Here is a 19,556-nt window from a genome sequence, read left to right as displayed (position 1 = left end):
ATAGTAAAGATCAATGACCTCAGCGTGTTGAAAGATATAATGAAGCTTCTGCCCATTTTGACCAGTGAATTTCCATTTCGTGAAAGTGAGGACTAATTTGCTAATGAATCAATCAGAACAATTGTGAGTCGGTTCAAACTATTCATTAAAATGAACAGGTTTAAAAGGAATATTCTTGAGGTTTGCCATGACCATGCAGAACCCTGTAAACTAAATATAGCTGTTTGGATAGAACACATTTCATGCAAACTTGTTCCAATATAATAACTTTGAGATGCTTTATATGTGATTTTAACAGCACAATAGACAGTTTTCAGTTTATACTATATGCTGCTAATGTCATGAAAGTCATGCCAATATAGTAAAGAAAAAAAAAAGATATCAAAGAAAATTCAAACATCTCAATAGTAATCATTTTTATTGTAGATATATATATATATATATATATATACACACACACACACACACATACATTGGCAGCCAGATGTTTGGAATAATGTACAAATTTTGCTCTTATGGAAAGTAATTGGTACATTTATTTACCAAAGTGGCATTCAACTGATCACAATGTATAGTCAGGACATTAATAACATGAAAAATTACTATTACAATTTGAAAAAAATGTTCAGAACTTCTTAAACTTCTTCAAAGAGTTCTCATCAAAAAATCCTCCACGTGCAGCAATGACAGCTTTGCAGATCCTTGACATTCTAGCTGTCAGATTGTCCAGATACTCAGGTGACATTTCACCCCACACTTCCTGTAGCACTTATCATAGATGTGTCTGTCTTGTCAGGCACTTCTTACACACCTTACAGTCTAGCTGATCCCACAAAAGCTCAATGGGGTTAAGATCCATAACACTCTTTTCCAATTATCTGTTGTCCAATGTCTGTGTTTCTTTGCCCACTCTAACCTTTTCTTTTTGTTTTTCTCTTTCAAAAGTGGCTTTTTCTTTGCAATTCTTCCCATAAGGCCTGCACCCCTGAGTCTTCTCTTTACTGTTGTACATGAAACTGGTGTTGAGCGGGTAGAATTCAATGAAGCTGTCAGCTGAGGAAATGTGAGGTGTCTATTTCTCAAACTAGAGACTCTGATGTACTTATCCTCTTGTTTAGTTGTACATCTGGCCTTCCACATCTCTTTCTGTCCTTGTTAGAGTCAGTTGTCCTTTGTCTTTGAAGACTGTAGTGTACACCTTTGTATGAAATCTTCAGTTTTTTGGCAGTTTCAAGCATTGTATAGCCTTCATTCCTCAAAACAATGATTGACTGGCGAGTTTCTAGAGAAAGCTGTTTCTTTTTTTGCCATTTTTGACCTAATATTGACCTTAAGACATGCCAGTCTATTGCATACTGTGGCAACTCAAAAACAAACACAAAGACAATGTTAAGCCTCATTTAATGAACCAAATAGCTTTCAACTGTGTTTGATATAATGACAAGTGATTTTCTAGTACCAAATTATCAATTTAGCATGATTACTCAAGGATAAGTTGTTGGAGTGATGGCTGCTGGAAATGGGGCCTGTCTAGATTTGATCAAAAATGACTTTTTTCAAATAGTGATGGTGCTGTTTTTTACATCAGTAATGTCCTGACTATACTTTGTGATCAGCTGAATGCCACTTTGGTGAATTAAAGTACCAATTTCCTTCCGAAACAGCAAAATCTGTACATTATTCCAAACATTTAGCCGCCAGTGTGTATATATATATATATATATATATATAAATAAAAATGTTTATTGTTAAAATGCAAATCAACCTATGAATGGACAAAAAACTGAAATCAGATGTTTAAAATGTACTCATAATAATTACAGATGATGCAGGTAAATAAAATGATACATTTGATAATAAGGCCTATAAATATGATGTCTTGGTCTCTGACAGTTTCAAATGATCTCACAAAGTGGTGATGGATCAGCACTTCATCAGTCAGGCCATCTTTGCACTACTGTGAAGTGCCACAAACTCTCTCCTGACATTAGCGAGGAAAGCAGAAAAATTGTTGGTCTCCTGCAGTCTGCGCTCTAGATGTGCTATTTTCTCTAGAGAAGGATCACAGGAGATGACTGGGGAAAAATAATAATATTCATTTTAAAATTAATGTAACTCATTTAAAAAGAATATGGTTAGCTGTATAACATGCCAATGTATTTATGATCAACATCAGTATTTATATAAATTTATATGGGAAGTGTAGATGCTTTTACTGGTCACTGTTTTTCATCATTTTAATCTTTACTAGTTCAACTTAAATGGTTATGTGGTGTGACAAATACATTTTTTAAAGTACAAATATTCTATATAGTCTCTCAATTAATACAAGGGCATAAAAATGGCATAATCATTATAAAAGAATTAGCTAAATGCTGTTTAGATGGAGTATAACATGTCACACTGCATGACATGCCAGTTTCCCAAAAGTCTTTAATGTCATCTACTCATATTCTGATTCGTAATTATAAAAAACGAAATGCTTGGGCATAATCAAATGCAGGAAGTAACATTGGTTTAATTCAAAAAGACTTGATTCATAAGTGTACTGTTTTAAGCAATAATGAGCAATTAAAAAGATCAAAAGATGAGTATTTACTGTGATAAACGCCCTCTGCATCGAGCTGTAGGAGGAATGTATGGACAATGTCTGGATCTTTACGATTGATGTTCCTGAAGACAAACTGGAGGTTCTCACCTTCACATAAACAAATGTTGTTGGTACACAGACAAACCTTACCATCAGTTTTATGTGGATGATGTATTCAGTGGATCATTATTAATTCAGCCAAATGCTATAGTGATGCCAAGTAGAAAGTAGGCTTTACCTTGGATTTTTCTGATCTCAAGACTCAGGTGTTTTTGAAAGACATCCTTACATTTGTTCAGCTTCTTCAGTCTGTCTTTGTTGGCTTTATTTTGTGACTGAATCACTATAAAAGGTATGAAACAACCACATAAAGAAAATTACTGACATCCATTTTTAGTAGCTTCGGTTCCACATACATAACTGCAAGATTTCCGAATCAAACTCTAGCTTAGATTTTATGTCGCAGAGCACTGTGCGTATTCACTTAAAGGGATAGTTCATGCAAAAATGAAAAACTCTTTCACCATTTTTACTCAACCTCATGGCATTCCAAACCAATATGACTTTCTTGCCGCTTTTTTGTTGGAATATTGGTTCTTTTTTTTTTTTTTTGAGTGAGATTGAGTCCCTTATATTCTGCCTAACTCATCCTTTTGTGTTCCATGAAAGAAATCCATATGGATTTATAAACAACATGAGGGTGAGTAAATGATGAAAAAATATAAAAATAAATAATAATAATAATTAAAAAAAAAATATATATATATATTTTTTTTTTTTTTTTTTTTTTTTGCATGAACTATACATTTAAACTCTTTATTATGAAAAAAATTTTTTTCTTGGGAATACAGTGCACCGATGAATCATGACCAGGAATGTGCATTAAAGAAAATAGGGTACATTTTGATTTCATGTTGACATAGAAAGTGTAGTCAGTTGCACACAGAAGTAAAGGCTGTGTCACTGAAAAAGTACTACACAGTACACACATTCCCTGTTTTTGGCCTGATCCTTCTTCAGCTTCTCAATCCTCTGAATTAAGAGTACTTTGTTGTGTTCCTTGTCTTCAATCTCTGACACGACCTCAAGATGTTCAGCCCTCTTCTCTTTCAATAAAGACGTTTTCTCCTTCATATCTAATAAAGAAACCAAACAGTGTAATCATTCTACTGCCCATTGCAGACAACACAAATATTAAATTGCAACTTGTGTAGAGTCAGGCAAGTGTGCTTGTCACCTTCTTGGTATGCATGTATTCTGTCAAACATGGTTTCATCCTCCTTGCATTTCTTTACGCAAGTATCTGTGTACAAAAAAAAAAAAAACATGTATACACTAACAAATAGGGCTGGGCAATACACTGAATATTCACAATATATTTCCACGACTCAAGTATTAGAGCCTTAAAAAATTAATTTCAATAGCATCTCAGATTTAAACTTAAGAGAAAAAAAAAAATCTGTATTTTTGGTAAGTTTGATTCATTTCCATTAATCAGTTCAAACTAAGTTTCAATGAAAAAAATCTTTTGTTTGCACCACACAAAAATGTCTACGGAAGTTCTTGCGTGGCTTTGTCATGTCTCAAAACATTTTAGTGTGAAAATTTGATGTTCAATAAATACTGACTTTTATTACTTTCTATTGTTATATTGATGTATATAAATGAACACATTCATTGGAAAACATGCCTAGATTTTTACTGTATTCTACTTTGTGCATTAAACATTTTGAATCTGATTGGTTGAAATGATGGTTCCTCTGAGGAAAAAAAAAAACATTTTAAAAGGAATTTTAAGAGTTCAATACAAGTTAAGCTCAATCAACAGCATTTGTGGCATAATGTTGAGAACCGCAAAAAAAAAAAAAAATAAATAAAAATACCCATCGTTTCAAAAGTATAGCCACAATATGCAAACATCATACGTTACCATGGTTTTAGTGTGATAAAATCACTTATCGCTTATCTGTTTAAGGTTTATGGACTGGCCCCATTCACTTCCATTGTAAGTCCCTTCCTGTACATGCAATTTTTGCATTTTGTAAAATAAATGAGGGCAAGTGTATTGAATATCTTAAAAAGACTGAAAAATACCAACATCAAATTTTAGTTATTTCACTCTTCCCTACAATATAAACACCCTTATCATTATATGTCCTTCCAAACACTTTCAATACACCAAATGCTTCCTCACCCAAGACAGACTTCATGTAGCGTCTGTGTTCTTGACAGAGCTCTGCAGCCGTGTCATTGAGCACCTCTCCTATCGCCTGATCGAGCAGTTTGCTCCGGATCTCCTCCAGTCTGCTGTTGAACTGCTCCACCACATTATAATCTTGTATAGATGCCATACTGAGCTGCAAATCCAACCAAACAACAGCAGGTCAAATACAGGGTGTGATTACTGCATATTATTACACACTGTCTAATCTAATGAAATCTAATCAAATCCAAATCTATTCTTGATCATTGTATCCCCTGATCAAGGAAAACCAGGAAATATTTTAGGGAATTTTAAAATTTCAAGACCTGGAAAAGTCATGGAAATGTATACATTGGTGAATTTTTCTAGTTTTATTATTATTATTATTTGTATTATTATTATTCTTGATGTTGTTTGTCTGTTTATTTATTGGAATCAAACTCTGCCACAATATAGCCTTACAAAAAGGCAAATAGCCATGAAAACATGCCTTTACACACTGAGATCAAATTGTAAGAATATGTACACTGGCGGCCAAAAGTTTGGAATAATGTACAGATTTAGCTGTTTCGGAAGGAAATTGGTACTTTTATTCACCAAAGTGGCATTCAACTGATCACAATGTATAGTCAGGACATTAATAACATGAAAAATTACTATTACAATTTGTAAAAATGTTCAGAACTTCTTAAACTATTTCAAAGAGTTCTCATCAAAAAATCCTCCATGTGCAGCAATGACAGCTTTGCAGATCCTTGACATTCTAGCTGTCAGTTTGTCCAGATACTCAGGTGACATTTCACCCCACACTTCCTGTAGCACTTGCCATAGATGTGACTGTCTTGTCGGACACATCTCACACACCTTACAGTCTAGCTGATCCCACAAAAGCTCAATGGGGTTAAGATCCATAACACTCTTTTCCAATTATCTGTTGTCCAATGTCTGTGTTTCTTTGCCCACTCTAACCTTTTCTTTTTGTTTTTCTGTTTCAAAAGTGGCTTTTTCTTTGCAATTCTTCCCATAAGGCCTGCACCCCTGAGTCTTCTCTTTACTGTTGTACATGAAACTGGTGTTGAGCGGGTAGAATTCAATGAAGCTGTCAGCTGAGGACATGTGAGGCGTCTATTTCTCAAACTAGAGACTCTGATGTACTTATCCTCTTATTTAGTTGTACATCTGGCCTTCCACATCTCTTTCTGTCCTTGTTAGAGTCAGTTGTCCTTTGTCTTTGAAGACTGTAGTGTACACCGTTGTATGAAATCTTCAGTTTTTTGGCAATTTCAAGCACTGTATAGCCTTCATTCCTCAAAACAATGATTGACTGTTGAGTTTCTAGAGAAAGCCGTTTCTTATTTGCCATTTTTGACCTAATATTGACCTTAAGACATGCCAGTCTATTGCATACTGTGGCAACTCAAAAAACAAACAAACACAAAGACAATGTTAAGCTTCATTTAATGAACCAAATAGCTTTCAACTGTGTTTGATATAATGGCAAGTGATTTTCTAGTACCAAATTAGCAATTTAGCATGATTACTCAAGGATAAGGTGTTGGAGTGATGGCTGCTGGAAATGGGACCTGTCTAGATTTGATCAAAAATGACTTTTTTCAAATAGTGATGGTGCTGTTTTTTACATCAGTAATGTCCTGACTATACTTTGTGATCAGTTGAATGCCACTTTGATGAATTAAAGTACCAATTTCCTTCCGAAACAGCAAAATCTGTACATTACTCCAAACTTTTGACAGCCAATGTACATACCTGTAGATGTGCAAATAAAATAATATAAAAACACACAAAAGGGAGGGTTATAGGGGTTATATTATATAAAACCATAGTTGTCTAAAAGATAACACAAGTTATTGGCTTGAGGATTTCTTAGCCTTTTAAGGCATCAAGTTACTGAAACAGCACGTTAAATACATGCGGTTTGGATGGTGTTTAAAAACAAACAAACAAACAAACCTACATTTATAAATAATTTCAACAAAAGCATCAAATTATTTAAAACAAATGATTCATTTCTTCCTCAATTACTAGACCAAATTTCCCAATATCCCAAAAATAACAGGTAGAGCAGATATGTGTTTTATCCAGTTGTGTGTGTATAGTCAACAGTTTCTGCATCAGTATTGCACGTCTGGCATATGTTTAAATCAGCATAATATTTTCAAATTATGTTCAGCTCTACAACATTTCATCGGCTAGAAGTTGCTCTTTGTTAGATGATACCTCTATAAAATAACTTAAATCACGAGCAATTTGAGAAGTCATGCGAATTCACTGGGCATATAGTGTGTAAACACTGTATTATGTGTCTGTATTTGTCGTCATACCTCCAGTCCGATGCCGTTTTAAATGTCTTTTTTCACATTTCTAGGCACTGCGACGAAGCTAATATTGGTTAAATATCGTTGTAATAGTCACAACATATATTTAAATTACTTACTAGTTATGTGGAGTCAAAATAAAGGCACATTTATTCTTGTTGTTTTCAAAAATCCGCGCCAGGAACGTCAACAGTTGTTCCGGAAATGACGTCATATTTGTAGTAATTACTACAAAATAGTGGCATTTTAGTGGAAGTGCTGACTATATATATATATTACATTTAAATAATTGCATTCAACTATGCATTTATTTCCCTCAAAAGGCGAAGCATTTATTGTGTATTTTTGACCCTTGTGCGTCAATTTAAAAAAGTTACTCAGAGGTCCTTTGAGGACAAAAATGTCCGCGACAAAAAACTGCCATAATAACATTATTTTTTTTAACCAGCATCAGTTCTGATCATAACTACCAAATATTCATTCATTTTCAGGATTTTAACCCTTTAAATGTCAGTTTGTTTATATAATGCCACTGTTGTTTTTTTATGAAAATAAATAAATAAATAAATACAACAAATGAATTATTTTCCATTGACTAAATGCTGAGGAATTTTTTTTTTTTTTTTTTTTTTTTTTTTTTGATCATCACAGTCCGGGATATGTCAATGATTAGCAACAACATTGATTTTGATACATTATAATTTTTTGTGCAGTGTCAGATTAAAACCTGATCATAACTACCAAATATTCATTAATTTTCAGGATTTTAACCCTTTAAATGTCAGTTTGTTTATATAATGCCACTGTTGTTTTTTTATGAAAATAAATAAATAAATAAATACAACAAATGATTATTTTCCATTGACTAAATGCTGAGGAATTTTTTTTTTCTTTTTTTTTTTTTTTTTTTTTTGATCATCACAGTCCGGGATATGTCAATGATTAGCAACAACATTGATTTTGATACATTATAATTTTTTGTGCAGTGTCAGATTAAAACCTGATCATAACTACCAAATATTCATTAATTTTCAGGATTTTAATCCTTTAAATGCCAGTTTGTTTACATGATGCCACTGTTGATTTTTACACACACACACACACACACACACACACACATTTCTCAATACACACATACAAAACACACTCTGACATCCATACCAACACACCCACACAATTTTAGCTGCATCATTTATTCAATTGGCCTGCAGTGCTCTATAATACAGCAAACAGAAAATTAGGGAAAAGCATGTATTTGCTCCATAGGCTAAACATGAGAAAAATGGTGCCATTTGGTGGAAAATATTAAAATTAATTAATTTTGAAGACAGGGCTCCGGAATGAAAGCATAATATCATAGAATTCATAATTTTATGCTTTAACGGCACTGGGATCAAATATTGCAGTTTTAATGGGTTTCAATGGGGACATTTTTGTCCTTAAGGTCCCTTTTGTGTACCCTGTTTATATAGCTGTATTATAGGAACTGAGGTTGAAATATCAAAATTCCCCCAGAAATACACACCTTTGGCTAAATTTATGGCGTTGGTATTAACAGCCAAAATTATCGAAAAAAACAAAAATGAAAAAGCCAAAAATGTCCCGAAGGACGCAAAAGGGTTAAGATGTTCATTTCAAGATGTCCCTTTGCTCGTGTAGAGCTGCACCCTTTTGTCTCAAAAGAAATGTATTAATTTTAGGGATTTTCATGAGCTACATAAATTTGCAACATTTAAAAATAATAATAATAATAATGGGATCAAATTGCCTCAAAATCAACCTGTAGACACCACATGCAAAGATCTCATGGAACAGGAAAAATTTCCAGTTCATAGTCACAAACAGGTGTTCAGGAAATTACTGTGCTAGTTTTTGTTATTTAGTGTTTTGGGAGAAAATAAATCAATGGAGCCTTTTACCCAGCGGAGCCTTTAGCCCCAATGTACCCTACTCACCAGAATGAATGAATGAAAGAACTCACCAGAATGAAGGAATGTCTCCAATGGGCATTTCTCAGTTCTTGGAATTTTCCTCTCTGATCACACAGAACCCCCTTATTGAATAAAATGAAACATTTGTTGCATTATAACAGTGACTTTAGCGATTACAGTTCACTCTTATTTTTTCACTGTTCCACAGTTGCAAAGAAGAAACAATTCTCAAACATCCCCACAATGATCTTACTCTCTAAAAACAGAGAGATATGAAAGTTGACGGGTAGGCCTAAGTGTAAAATGCCAAAGAGATGGTAAATAGAGATGGTTTTGGTGTACAGAATGCCTGTTCCCATTGAACAACATCTATTGTGTGAAAATAAAAAATAACAGAAGGTTGTTTTGAAAATTAAAGGTGGTGAGGGTGCCTTTTATACCCCGCACTTGGGGGTAATAGTGATATACGGGCAATAGTTATAGGGCAAAATTTGTCAAGCCCACTTTTCATAACGAATCTATTCCCCCCACTGAAGAAAAACAATGTGTTTTATGGGGGCATTTTGCCCATGCAACAGAGGGACTTTTTATGACAAATACTATCCTTTCAGTTATTGTGTTAATTAGCCTAGGTTGTGTAAAGTTACCCAGCAACATTGCAATTTATTAGACCTACATTACGGAATTCAGTATACAGTAGCCTACATGAGCTATTTTAATTACATTTTTATTGAATTACAATAAATTACAGTTATTTAAATTACATTTCAGAGTCGGAACTATCCATTTTATAATAAAGCAGTAAGCCATGAAATGCTCAGCATTAAAGTGGCTTTGAATGTCTTTGATTAGAACAACCCTGAAATCAAAACATAAAGTTTGTTTTAATGGATTGGTCACTAGATGGCGCATCAACTCAGTGTAATTTAGCGTCCATAAACTAAAGAGCAGAGAGCTGAGAAATCAGTTGACCAATAGTTCATAACTTCTTTTTAAATAGGCTTAATTTGAGAGTGGCAAATGTCTTGGGTCTTTATATTTGCTCTGTTTAACTCATAGTGTGCATGAATTGAATTTAAAGCTATAAATAGCTCTGCTCCGGGTTCTTTTCAAAGCAAAAAACATACAATATAATATAAAATATTGCATAAAAAAAAAAAAACAACCAATAATGCAGTCACAGAATATATATATTGATTTATTGTGTCAATAGGAAATATACGTAAAAGAACAGAGAGCCCTCAAACAGATGGCAAGGCCCCCACAGAGCCCCCTGAACTTGATAATTGAAAATTATTTATGCCATTATTTTTTTTAAGACATCCTCACTATGCAACATTTTTCACAAGTGCCTAAAACTTTTGCACAGTTCTGTGTGTGTGTGTGAGTTTATATATATATATATATATATATATATATATATATATATATATATATATACACTGTATATATATATATATATATATATATATATATATATATATATGTTTATATAAAATAAGACTTCATGTTAATATTAATAAGAAGAAGACGAACAATCTACAGTGTAAAGTTAAATAAATAAATAAATACAAATGTAGTGCTCCAGCTTTATATAATTGTTTTCAAAGTAATTTCAATTTTATGTCCCCTGTTACTTTTCTCAACGCTGATGAGAATTCCACCAATCACAGTCGTCTGTTTGCAGGATCGAACGAATTCTTCAATCGTTTCTGCAGAGATTGATTTGACGGATTTGTATATAAGTTATAAATCCTTGCTATTGACATATTTAAACGATAATGAATTTTAGTGGATGAATCCAGTTCCAATTGGTCTCCAATAACGAAATTTGACAACGTCAAGAGAATTGAATGCGACTCAACGGGGATTTCTCTTCTCTGATATGCAGCGGCCCCTGCATGAATATCACATAACAATTGTGACGTAATAACAGCGCTTCCAGTTTGTTGGTGTCAGATGCTACACAGTAACAAACAAGAGAAGGAACGAGTCTAAACGATCTCATTATCTGGGAACAGAGAGGGATTTCAGAAAGTTGACAGTTGCGAGTAAAGATCCGAGGAGACGGTGAGTATGCGTTGACTGTTTGGTCTGCAATAAGTTACCAGTTTGGTTTTATTTTTGTAGACTGCTATTTAACAAAGATTTTCGAAAAGCACATTTTCTTAGATTAAAATGTTAATGTTGCAAAAAGAGTGTTGGTTTATTTTCATTCTTTTATTATACATTATATGCACAAAAGCGCAGCTGTTCACGGTTATTGAGTTTTTTTTCATCGCCCCTTACAGGCTATTTCGCAATCACACTAGTAGAGAGAGCTAAAAGCAGTGGCGTAGCCAAGGGTGGGCCGACCCAAATGAGACCCAGGACCAACCCAGAATGTTAGAGATTATTATTATAAAGTTTTTTTTTCTTTAAATATATATTTATAAAATAGTTAAAAAAAATTGCATAAATTCTGCTTTCTGAAAGTGTGAAAGAACCGTTTGAATTTGCCGCCTTTCTGTTGCTAAGGAAAAAAAAAAATGTATCTTTTTTTTTTGGCCCATCCATTTTTATTGAGGCCCACCCAAAAGTAATTTCCTGGCTACGCCCTTGGCTAAAAGTAAGGAAAATTGTGCTTTATGATTTTACAAAATATAGCCTATATATATATATATATATATATATATATATATATATATATACACAGGTGCATCTCAATAAATTAGAATGTCGTGGAAAAGTTCATTTATTTCAGTAATTCAACTCAAATTGTGAAACTCGTGTATTAAATAAATTCAGTGCACACAGACTGAAGTAGTTTAAGTCTTTGGTTCTTTTAATTGTGATGATTTTGCTCACATTTAACAAAAACCCACCAATTCACTATCTCAACAAATTAGAATACATCATAAGACCAATAAAAAAAAAACATTTTTAGTGAATTGTTGGCCTTCTGGAAAGTATGTTCATTTACTGTATATGTACTCAATACTTGGTAGGGGCTCCTTTTGCTTTAATTGCTGCCTCAATTTGGCGTGGCATGGCAATTGTGATGATTTTGGCTCACATTTAACAAAAACCCACCAATTCACTATCTCAACAAATTAGAATATGGTGACATGCCAATCAGCTAATCAACTCAAAACACCTGCAGATGTTTCCTGAGCCTTCAAAATGGTCTCTCAGTTTGGTTCACTAGGCTACACAATCATGGGGAAGACTGCAGATCTGACAGTTTTCTAGAAGACAATCATTGACACCCTTAACAAGGAGGTTAAGCCACAAACATTAATTGCCAAAGAAGCTGGCTGTTCACAGTGTGCTGTATCCAAGCATATTAACAGAAAGTTGAGTGGAAGGAAATGTGTGGAAGAAAAAGATGCACAACCAACCGAGAGAACCGCAGCCTTATGAGGATTGTCAAGCAAAATCGATTCAAGAATTTGGGTGAACTTCACAAGGAATGGACTGAGGCTGGGGTGAAGGCATCAAGAGCCACCACACACAGACGTGTCAAGGAATTCGGCTACAGTTGTCGTATTCCTCTTAAGCCACTCCTGAACCACAAACAACATCGGAGGCGTCTTATCTGGGCTAAGGAGAAGAAGAACTGGACTGTTGCCCAGTGGTCCAAAGTCCTCTTTTCAGATGAGAGCAAGTTTTGTATTTCATTTGGAAACCAAGGTCCTAGAGTCTGGAGGAAGGGTGGAGAAGCTCATAGCCCAAGTTGCTTGAAGTCCAGTGTTAAGTTTCCACAGTCTGTGATGATTTGGGGTGCAGTGTCACTGCACCCGTTTACCAAGAAATTTTGGAGCACTTCATGCTTCCTTCTGCTGACCAGCTTTTTAAAGATGCTGATTTCATTTTCCAGCAGGATTTGGCACCTGCCCACACTGCCAAAAGCACCAAAAGTTGGTTAAATGACCATGGTGTTGGTGTGCTTGACTGGCCAGCAAACTCACCAGACCTGAACCCCATAGAGAATCTATGGGGTATTGTGAAGAGGAAACTGAGAAACAAGAGACCAAAAAATGCAGATGAGCTGAAGGCCACTGTCAAAGAAACCTGGGCTTCCATACCACCTCAGCAGTGCCACAAACTGATCACCTCCATGCCACGCCAAATTGAGGCAGCAATTAAAGCAAAAGGAGCCCCTACCAAGTATTGAGTACATATACAGTAAATGAACATACTTTCCAGAAGGCCAACAATTCACTAAAAATGTTTTTTTTTTATTGGTCTTATGATGTATTCTAATTTGTTGAGATAGTGAATTGGTGGGTTTTTGTTAAATGTGAGCAAAATCATCACAATTAAAAGAACCAAAGACTTAAACTACTTCAGTCTGTGTGCATTGAATTTATTTAATACACGAGTTTCACAATTTGAGTTGAATTACTGAAATAAATGAACATTTCCACGACATTCTAATTTATTGAGATGCACCTGTATATATGAGTAAATCTCCTACGGATATATATATATATATATATATATACACACATGTGTGTATCTACACATATATATATCTGTAGGAGATTTACTCATATATATACATGTGTGTATCTACACACATATATATGAGTAAATCTCCTACTTTTAATCTTTAACCTACTAATCTTTATTTACATTTAATATATTTTAATGTTGTCTTGCTCTTCCACAAATGCATCATAATGTTTGCATTTGATAGTTAATGGTTCACCATGTACTTTTATAACTGGAGCTTGACCATGTATCACTCATATCTTCATACTGCTGATTTGGGGGATTTGCATGAATGTTAATGGATGTGGATCTTCTTTTCTTGTGATAACACATCGTTTTCAATTTCTTTTTCAGATATGTTCTTGTATATTTGTGGCCTCATAGTCTTGTTCTATGTGTATCAGTGGTTCAGAGAATTGGAAAGGGTTTCCAACAGATCAGAGAAGTTTGTGTACATCACAGGCTGTGATTCAGGCTTCGGGAATCTCTTGGCCAGACACTTGGATGAAAAGGGTTTCCGTGTCATCGCTGGATGTTACACGGAGAAGGGAGAGGATGAGTTGAAGAAGACTTGCTCTGACAAACTCACAACATTGCATTTGGATGTGACTGATAATGACAACATCAACAAAGTCACTGACACCATTAAAACCCTGGTGGGACAGAGGGGTAAGAACACAGGGCAGGAATTACATTCTTAAATCTTGAACATCTTTCCTCTATAGAGTTGTGGTTTCATACATTCAGAAATGCATCATGAGTAGGGCTGAAATGATTAGTTGACGTTATCGACAACGTCGACAATAAAAAATTGTCGACAAAAATTTTCATTGTCGAAAAGTCGTTTGAGCTCATTTAACGCAACATGAGATCACATTAAACTCTGATGAAGACGTGTGAGAGCAGCACTGCAGCTCGTGCCTGACTGAGGAGAGGAAGAATTACACAGCTCACAGTCCAGATGCACTCTAAACTTCAGGTGATGTAGATAGCAAAGTATGAGGGAATTATAATGCAAGAATACAAAATAAGTAAATACAGAAGCACTCTTGTTGTGGAATAAGCGGAGCCAGAGCTCTTTAAAGGAAACACCCTGGCATTACATCTTAAATGCAGTTATATTTAATGCATTATAGCTTTAATCAATTTCAAATAATACATAAGCAATTCATGTAAATAACTACAAACTCCGAAACTGGCATTTCTCTGTGCGGCCAGCGCCTCTTCTATGAGTTGTGCGAAGTGTCCCGATCTAAGGGGGAGAGATTGAAACTGCACCCGGCTGAGGTACACTCTGTCGCGGGGATGCTCATCCCTCGAGCGCGCACACTTAATGCAGCTAGATTATAACGTGATGGCTCGCAAATTATTGAATCATAATATATGTCACTGTGCATTTCTATTCAAGGTGAGAGAGGGTAGTCTTTGCCCCATTTTACACCGCAACAAAATACGTTTTTGATTTCTTTTTGATTTGGCTTGTTTTCCAATATAAATATCTAAAACTCATTTAAAACAACGTACATTTACTTTAGCAGCTATACTGCAGAAGAAAAAATTGTTATCTGAGAATGTTGAATATAATATTAAAAATACAAATATTTTAAAATATCTAAAAATCCTTTAAAAAAGATGCATTCACCTGAGAAGCAGCATATTAGATGTTTAGACTTGCTTTTATAGAATATATCTTGAATATAAGTATATTTTGTATTTACTGCACTCGCAGAAGTATAACCAAGTGAAAAAATACACTTATATACAAAATACACTACAAGACACATTCTCTTAAAGCAAGTCTAAATATCTTATATGTTACTTCTCAAGTAAATGTATCTTGTTTTAAGGATTTTATGACAATTTTAAATGGAAAACAAGACAAAAACACTTGATAATAGGATTTTTTTGCAGTGAATTTCTTTACTGAATTAAACTTAAAAGTATTTCTTTCCCCTTTAATTCAGTGAATGTCATTTAGAGATATTTTTAACAGATGATTTTGTCCTCTATTGTTAGTTAGCATGTTTAATACAACCTTTTAAGTCGGGGTACAAGCTGAATAATCGGTTAAGAGCTAGTGATTAATCGTTGCAATAATCGCAGAATAATCGTTAGATTAATCGATTCTCAAAATAATCGTTAGTTGCAGCCCTAATCATGAGTTGTTATGTGCCATGCAGAATTGAATTGAAAATGCCTGTAATACTACAGTTCAATTACTAATGCAGAATTGAAATTGAAATTGAAATTTAGGGAAGTATAGAATTAAAATGGAATGAATTTCAAAGAAAGAATTTTTAATAATACATTTCACTTTTCTGTGTAAATTACCTATAAGCATGTTGTCATAGTACACAAAACATATGGGGTATTTCTAGAAACATTATATTATATTAAATATCAATGTTTGAAATACCACCTATATTAATGTCTCTCACTATAATTAATGTATTACCTTTCACTTTATGGACCATGATGGGAACACGTTCACTCTTAGTACACATATAGCAAGTACAAGTGTGTTAATAGTATATTATATAATCAATAGATTCAAAATGCCATTTTTCTTTTGATGTTATCTCAAAAAGTTGTGGGCATTATGGCAAAATCAAAGTCAGTTTTGATGGCTAATTGTTTTGACAGTTTTGAACATAGTTTAGAGAAATCTACCTAATAAGTTGAGAAAAATATGTTTTGTACATATCAGGGAATAAATAGGCATAATTAGTTTGGTTCCAAAACTTGTGTTGGACTAATTCAATTGTTACATTTCTTTTCATTCCAATTCATATTCAAACTGATGAATTTAAAGGGAGATGTGTTGTGTCTTCCTGTTACCAAACCCTTGTACTCTATTTGGCGATCTCTTGCATGTGTTCTTGCGAAAGTATGTTGGTAATAGAAAACAGTTTATATTTGCTATATGCATGTGTTTCCAGGTCTGTGGGCCGTGGTTAACAACGCTGGTGTCTCTGTCCCAACTGCTCCCAATGACTGGCTGGTTATTGAAGACTTTAAACACATGATAAATGTCAACCTGTTAGGAGTTATTGCTGTCACTCTGAGTGTCTTACCTCTCATTAAGAAAGCCAAGGGCAGAGTGGTCAATGTGGCCAGTATGTTTGGAAGGATTAGTACCCTTGGTGGGGCATACTGCATATCCAAGTATGGAGTAGAGGCGTTCAATGACAGTCTAAGGTAAGACGTTGAGTGGTAACCACTGAATGAACACAATGTAAGTGAGTGTGAATTAAAACATTGGATTGTTGGGTGTTTAATTATTAGGCGTGTTCAAGCTTCATAGCTGCCATTGTACAACATACTTCTTTGAACTTCTAGCCAGTTGGTCTGATTCACACCAAACTTGGTGTGAATCAGCTAGAGATTTTTCTAGCAACGTTATCAAAAGATCAAAAACTTTTCTCAGATACAAGTCAATTACATTTTTGGGTGCTGCCCAGATCGACTTATTGACCTGTATTTCTGAAGGCAAAGTCTAAAACTTAACGAAACTTGGTCCACCTTGACAACAGGATATTCTAAGGATGCACACCAAATTTAGTCAAATGCTGACCATAGGGGGCACTACAACCAAAGTACAAATATAATTTTGCTACCGACTGATCAAGTTGCAATTTGGCATGCTTTTTCTTTGGTACAAGTGTTAACATATCCTAATCTTATACATTTCTGGAAATAGGGGGGTGCTGTAATTTAAGAAAATCTTCAAACCTTTGCGATTGTGAAAGTTGGAATTTACCACCATAAAAATCTGCACAACATCCACAGGATCTATTCTTTCAAAACTAGCAATTGTAGCAAATTTTTCTACTTGTCCAATGCCAAGTATTGCTGTTTAATATTTTTGTCTTTGTTGTACAGGAGGAACATGGCACCTTTTGGAGTTAAGGTTTTATGTATCGAACCTGGATACTTTAAAACAAGCATTACTGACTCGGGTATCATACAGAGTAATATAGAGAAATTATGGGTCGAAGTTGCCTCAGGATGTCAAGGATGAGTACGGCAGCGACTACATAGACAGATGTGAGTTCAAATCCAACAAGTTTTGTGTCTCACCAGAAATGGCTAATAGCGGTCACACTTCCAAAGTGTTTGTACTGGTTATTAAAGAGATAGTTCACCCAAAAATGAAAATTCTCTCATCATTTACTCACCCTCATGCCATCCCAGATGTGTATGACTTTCTTTCTTCTGCAGCACACATACTCGGCTCTGTAGGTCAGTACAATACAAGTGAATGGTGACCAGAACTTTGAATCTTTAAAAATCACATAAAGGCAGAATGAAAGTAATCTGTATGACTTCAGTGGTTTAATCCATGTCTTCAGAAGTGCTATGATAGGTGTGGGAAACAGATCAACATTGAAGTCTTTTTTTTTCTTTAAATCTCCACCTTTGACCAGCCCCGACAGGTAGATGGCGATATGCACAAAGAATGCGAATTGCCAAAATCAGAAGAAGAAGAATGTAAAAGTGAAAGTGGAGATTTATGGTTAAAAGGACTTAAATATTGATATGTTTCTCACCCATACCTTTCATATCACTTCTGAAGATATGGATTTAACCACTGGAGTTTTATGGATTATTTTTATGCTGATTTAAGTGAATTTTGGACCTTCTAAGTTTCGGTCACCATTCACTGGCATTGTATGGACCTACAGAGCTGAGATATTTTTCTAAAAATCTTCATTTGTGTTCTGCTGAAGAAAGAAAGTCATACACATCTGGGATGGCATGAGGGTGAGTAAATGATGAAAGAATTTTCATTTTGGGGTGAACTATGCCTTTAAAGCTAACATAGAGATGCAAAATCTGTAGATCTCATATTACATAAATTCTGCAGCGGTAGAGAAATGATCATATATAGTAAGCTGGAAATCTTTTTCACGCTTCATTGTTATTGTGTTTTTAGTGAAGCTAATGATGGCGGAGAGGATGTTTGATGCAGATCTGATGAAGGTGGTGAGCTGCATGGAGCACGCTGTGGCTGCCGTCCATCCTCGTACCCGATATTCTCCTGGCTCGGATGCCAAGTTCTTCTGGTTGCCTCTCTCCTACATGCCAACCTTCATCTCTGATGCTCTCATTTTAAGAAATTCTGTTAAACCAAAAGTTTCAGGTCTGTAGGCAGACGTTCCAATTGACATAAACAGCCACTTCTCTGTGGTATAGCCTACTCTAATGTAGCACACTGAGAATTTTCCACAGTATGATTAAGCCACATTTCAAACTGTAAAGAAATGTATATGGTTAAATAAAAAATGTTGTTATATATATTCGCAACAGTAATAGATATGAATAAAATGAATTTTTTTCTTTCTTTTTTTTTCTGTAACATTTGTGGGGAGGTGTTTCATTGCACCTAAATATCATATAGCCTATATGTTGCAGAGACAGCCAAATAAACCTTACAAGATACTTAATGTGATCCACAAGTCTTTTTTTTTTTTTTTTAATTTCTTAGCTCCTGACCTTTTGTAGAAAGAATTTAAAGGGATAGTTCACCCAAAAATGAAAATTCTCTCATCATTTATTCACCCTCATGCCATCCCAGAAGTGTATGACTTTCTTTCTTCTGCAGAACACAAAGAAAGATTTTAAGAAGAATATCTCAGCTCTGTAGGTCCTTACAATGCAAATGAATGGTGACCAGAACTTTAAATCACCAAATAGCAATAAAAGCAGCATAAAAGTAAGCCCTGAGACTCCAGTGGTTAAATCCATGTCTTCAGAAGTGATATGATAGGTGCGGTTGAGAATCAGAGCAATATTTAAGCAATTTTTTTTTTAATTATAAATCTTCACTTTCAAACAGCCCTCCTAAGTGTCTTCTCTCCTAAGAGTTCTTCTTTTGCTTTCACGTTCTTCATGCAAATCACTACCTACCGGGCAGGGAGGAGAATTTATAGTAAAAAAGTACTCAAAATACACAAAATCCGAAAACTTTGTTAGCAGACTTAAATCCTGGATATTTTTTAAATGTGGTCTTGGATATT

General features: G+C 34.6%; 2 protein-coding genes and 1 pseudogene across 2 annotated transcripts in view; 2 read left to right on the top strand and 1 right to left on the bottom strand.

Moving 5' to 3' along the window:
• LOC127448416 (ceramide synthase 6-like) overlaps window positions 1–19,556 on the top strand; it is a 427,716-nt gene that overhangs the window by 83,130 nt on the left and 325,030 nt on the right. The window lies entirely within an intron of this gene.
• LOC127448427 (kinetochore protein Spc25-like) lies at window positions 20–7,388 on the bottom strand. The gene is made up of 7 exons (XM_051710932.1): window positions 7,249–7,388; window positions 4,785–4,947; window positions 3,828–3,893; window positions 3,580–3,726; window positions 2,829–2,933; window positions 2,600–2,698; window positions 20–2,075 (listed from the first exon to the last, which is right to left on the bottom strand). The coding sequence occupies exons 2-7, from the start codon at window positions 4,939–4,941 to the stop codon at window positions 1,939–1,941; spliced, it is 711 nt and encodes a 236-aa protein (XP_051566892.1). The 5' UTR covers window positions 4,942–4,947; window positions 7,249–7,388; the 3' UTR covers window positions 20–1,938.
• Window positions 10,839–18,988, top strand: LOC127448423 (retinol dehydrogenase 7-like; annotated as a pseudogene).

The sequence above is a fragment of the Myxocyprinus asiaticus genome, chromosome 11 (assembly GCF_019703515.2).
Source record: "Myxocyprinus asiaticus isolate MX2 ecotype Aquarium Trade chromosome 11, UBuf_Myxa_2, whole genome shotgun sequence".
Lineage (NCBI taxonomy): Eukaryota > Metazoa > Chordata > Actinopteri > Cypriniformes > Catostomidae > Myxocyprinus > Myxocyprinus asiaticus.
This window is presented reverse-complemented; position numbering and strand designations above follow the sequence as displayed.

Excerpts from the sequence above, each read along its gene's own strand:
- LOC127448427 (XM_051710932.1), bottom strand. The coding sequence starts at position 4,941 with ATGGCATCTATACAAGATTATAATGTGGTGGAGCAGTTCAACAGCAGA. Across the intron at positions 2,934-3,579 it reads TCAGGCCAAAAACAGGGAAT|TGATTCAGTCACAAAATAAA; the intron begins GTGTGTACTGTG and ends TACCTTTTATAG. Across the intron at positions 2,076-2,599 it reads TGCAGAGGGCGTTTATCACA|TCATCTCCTGTGATCCTTCT; the intron begins GTAAATACTCAT and ends ATTTTTCCCCAG.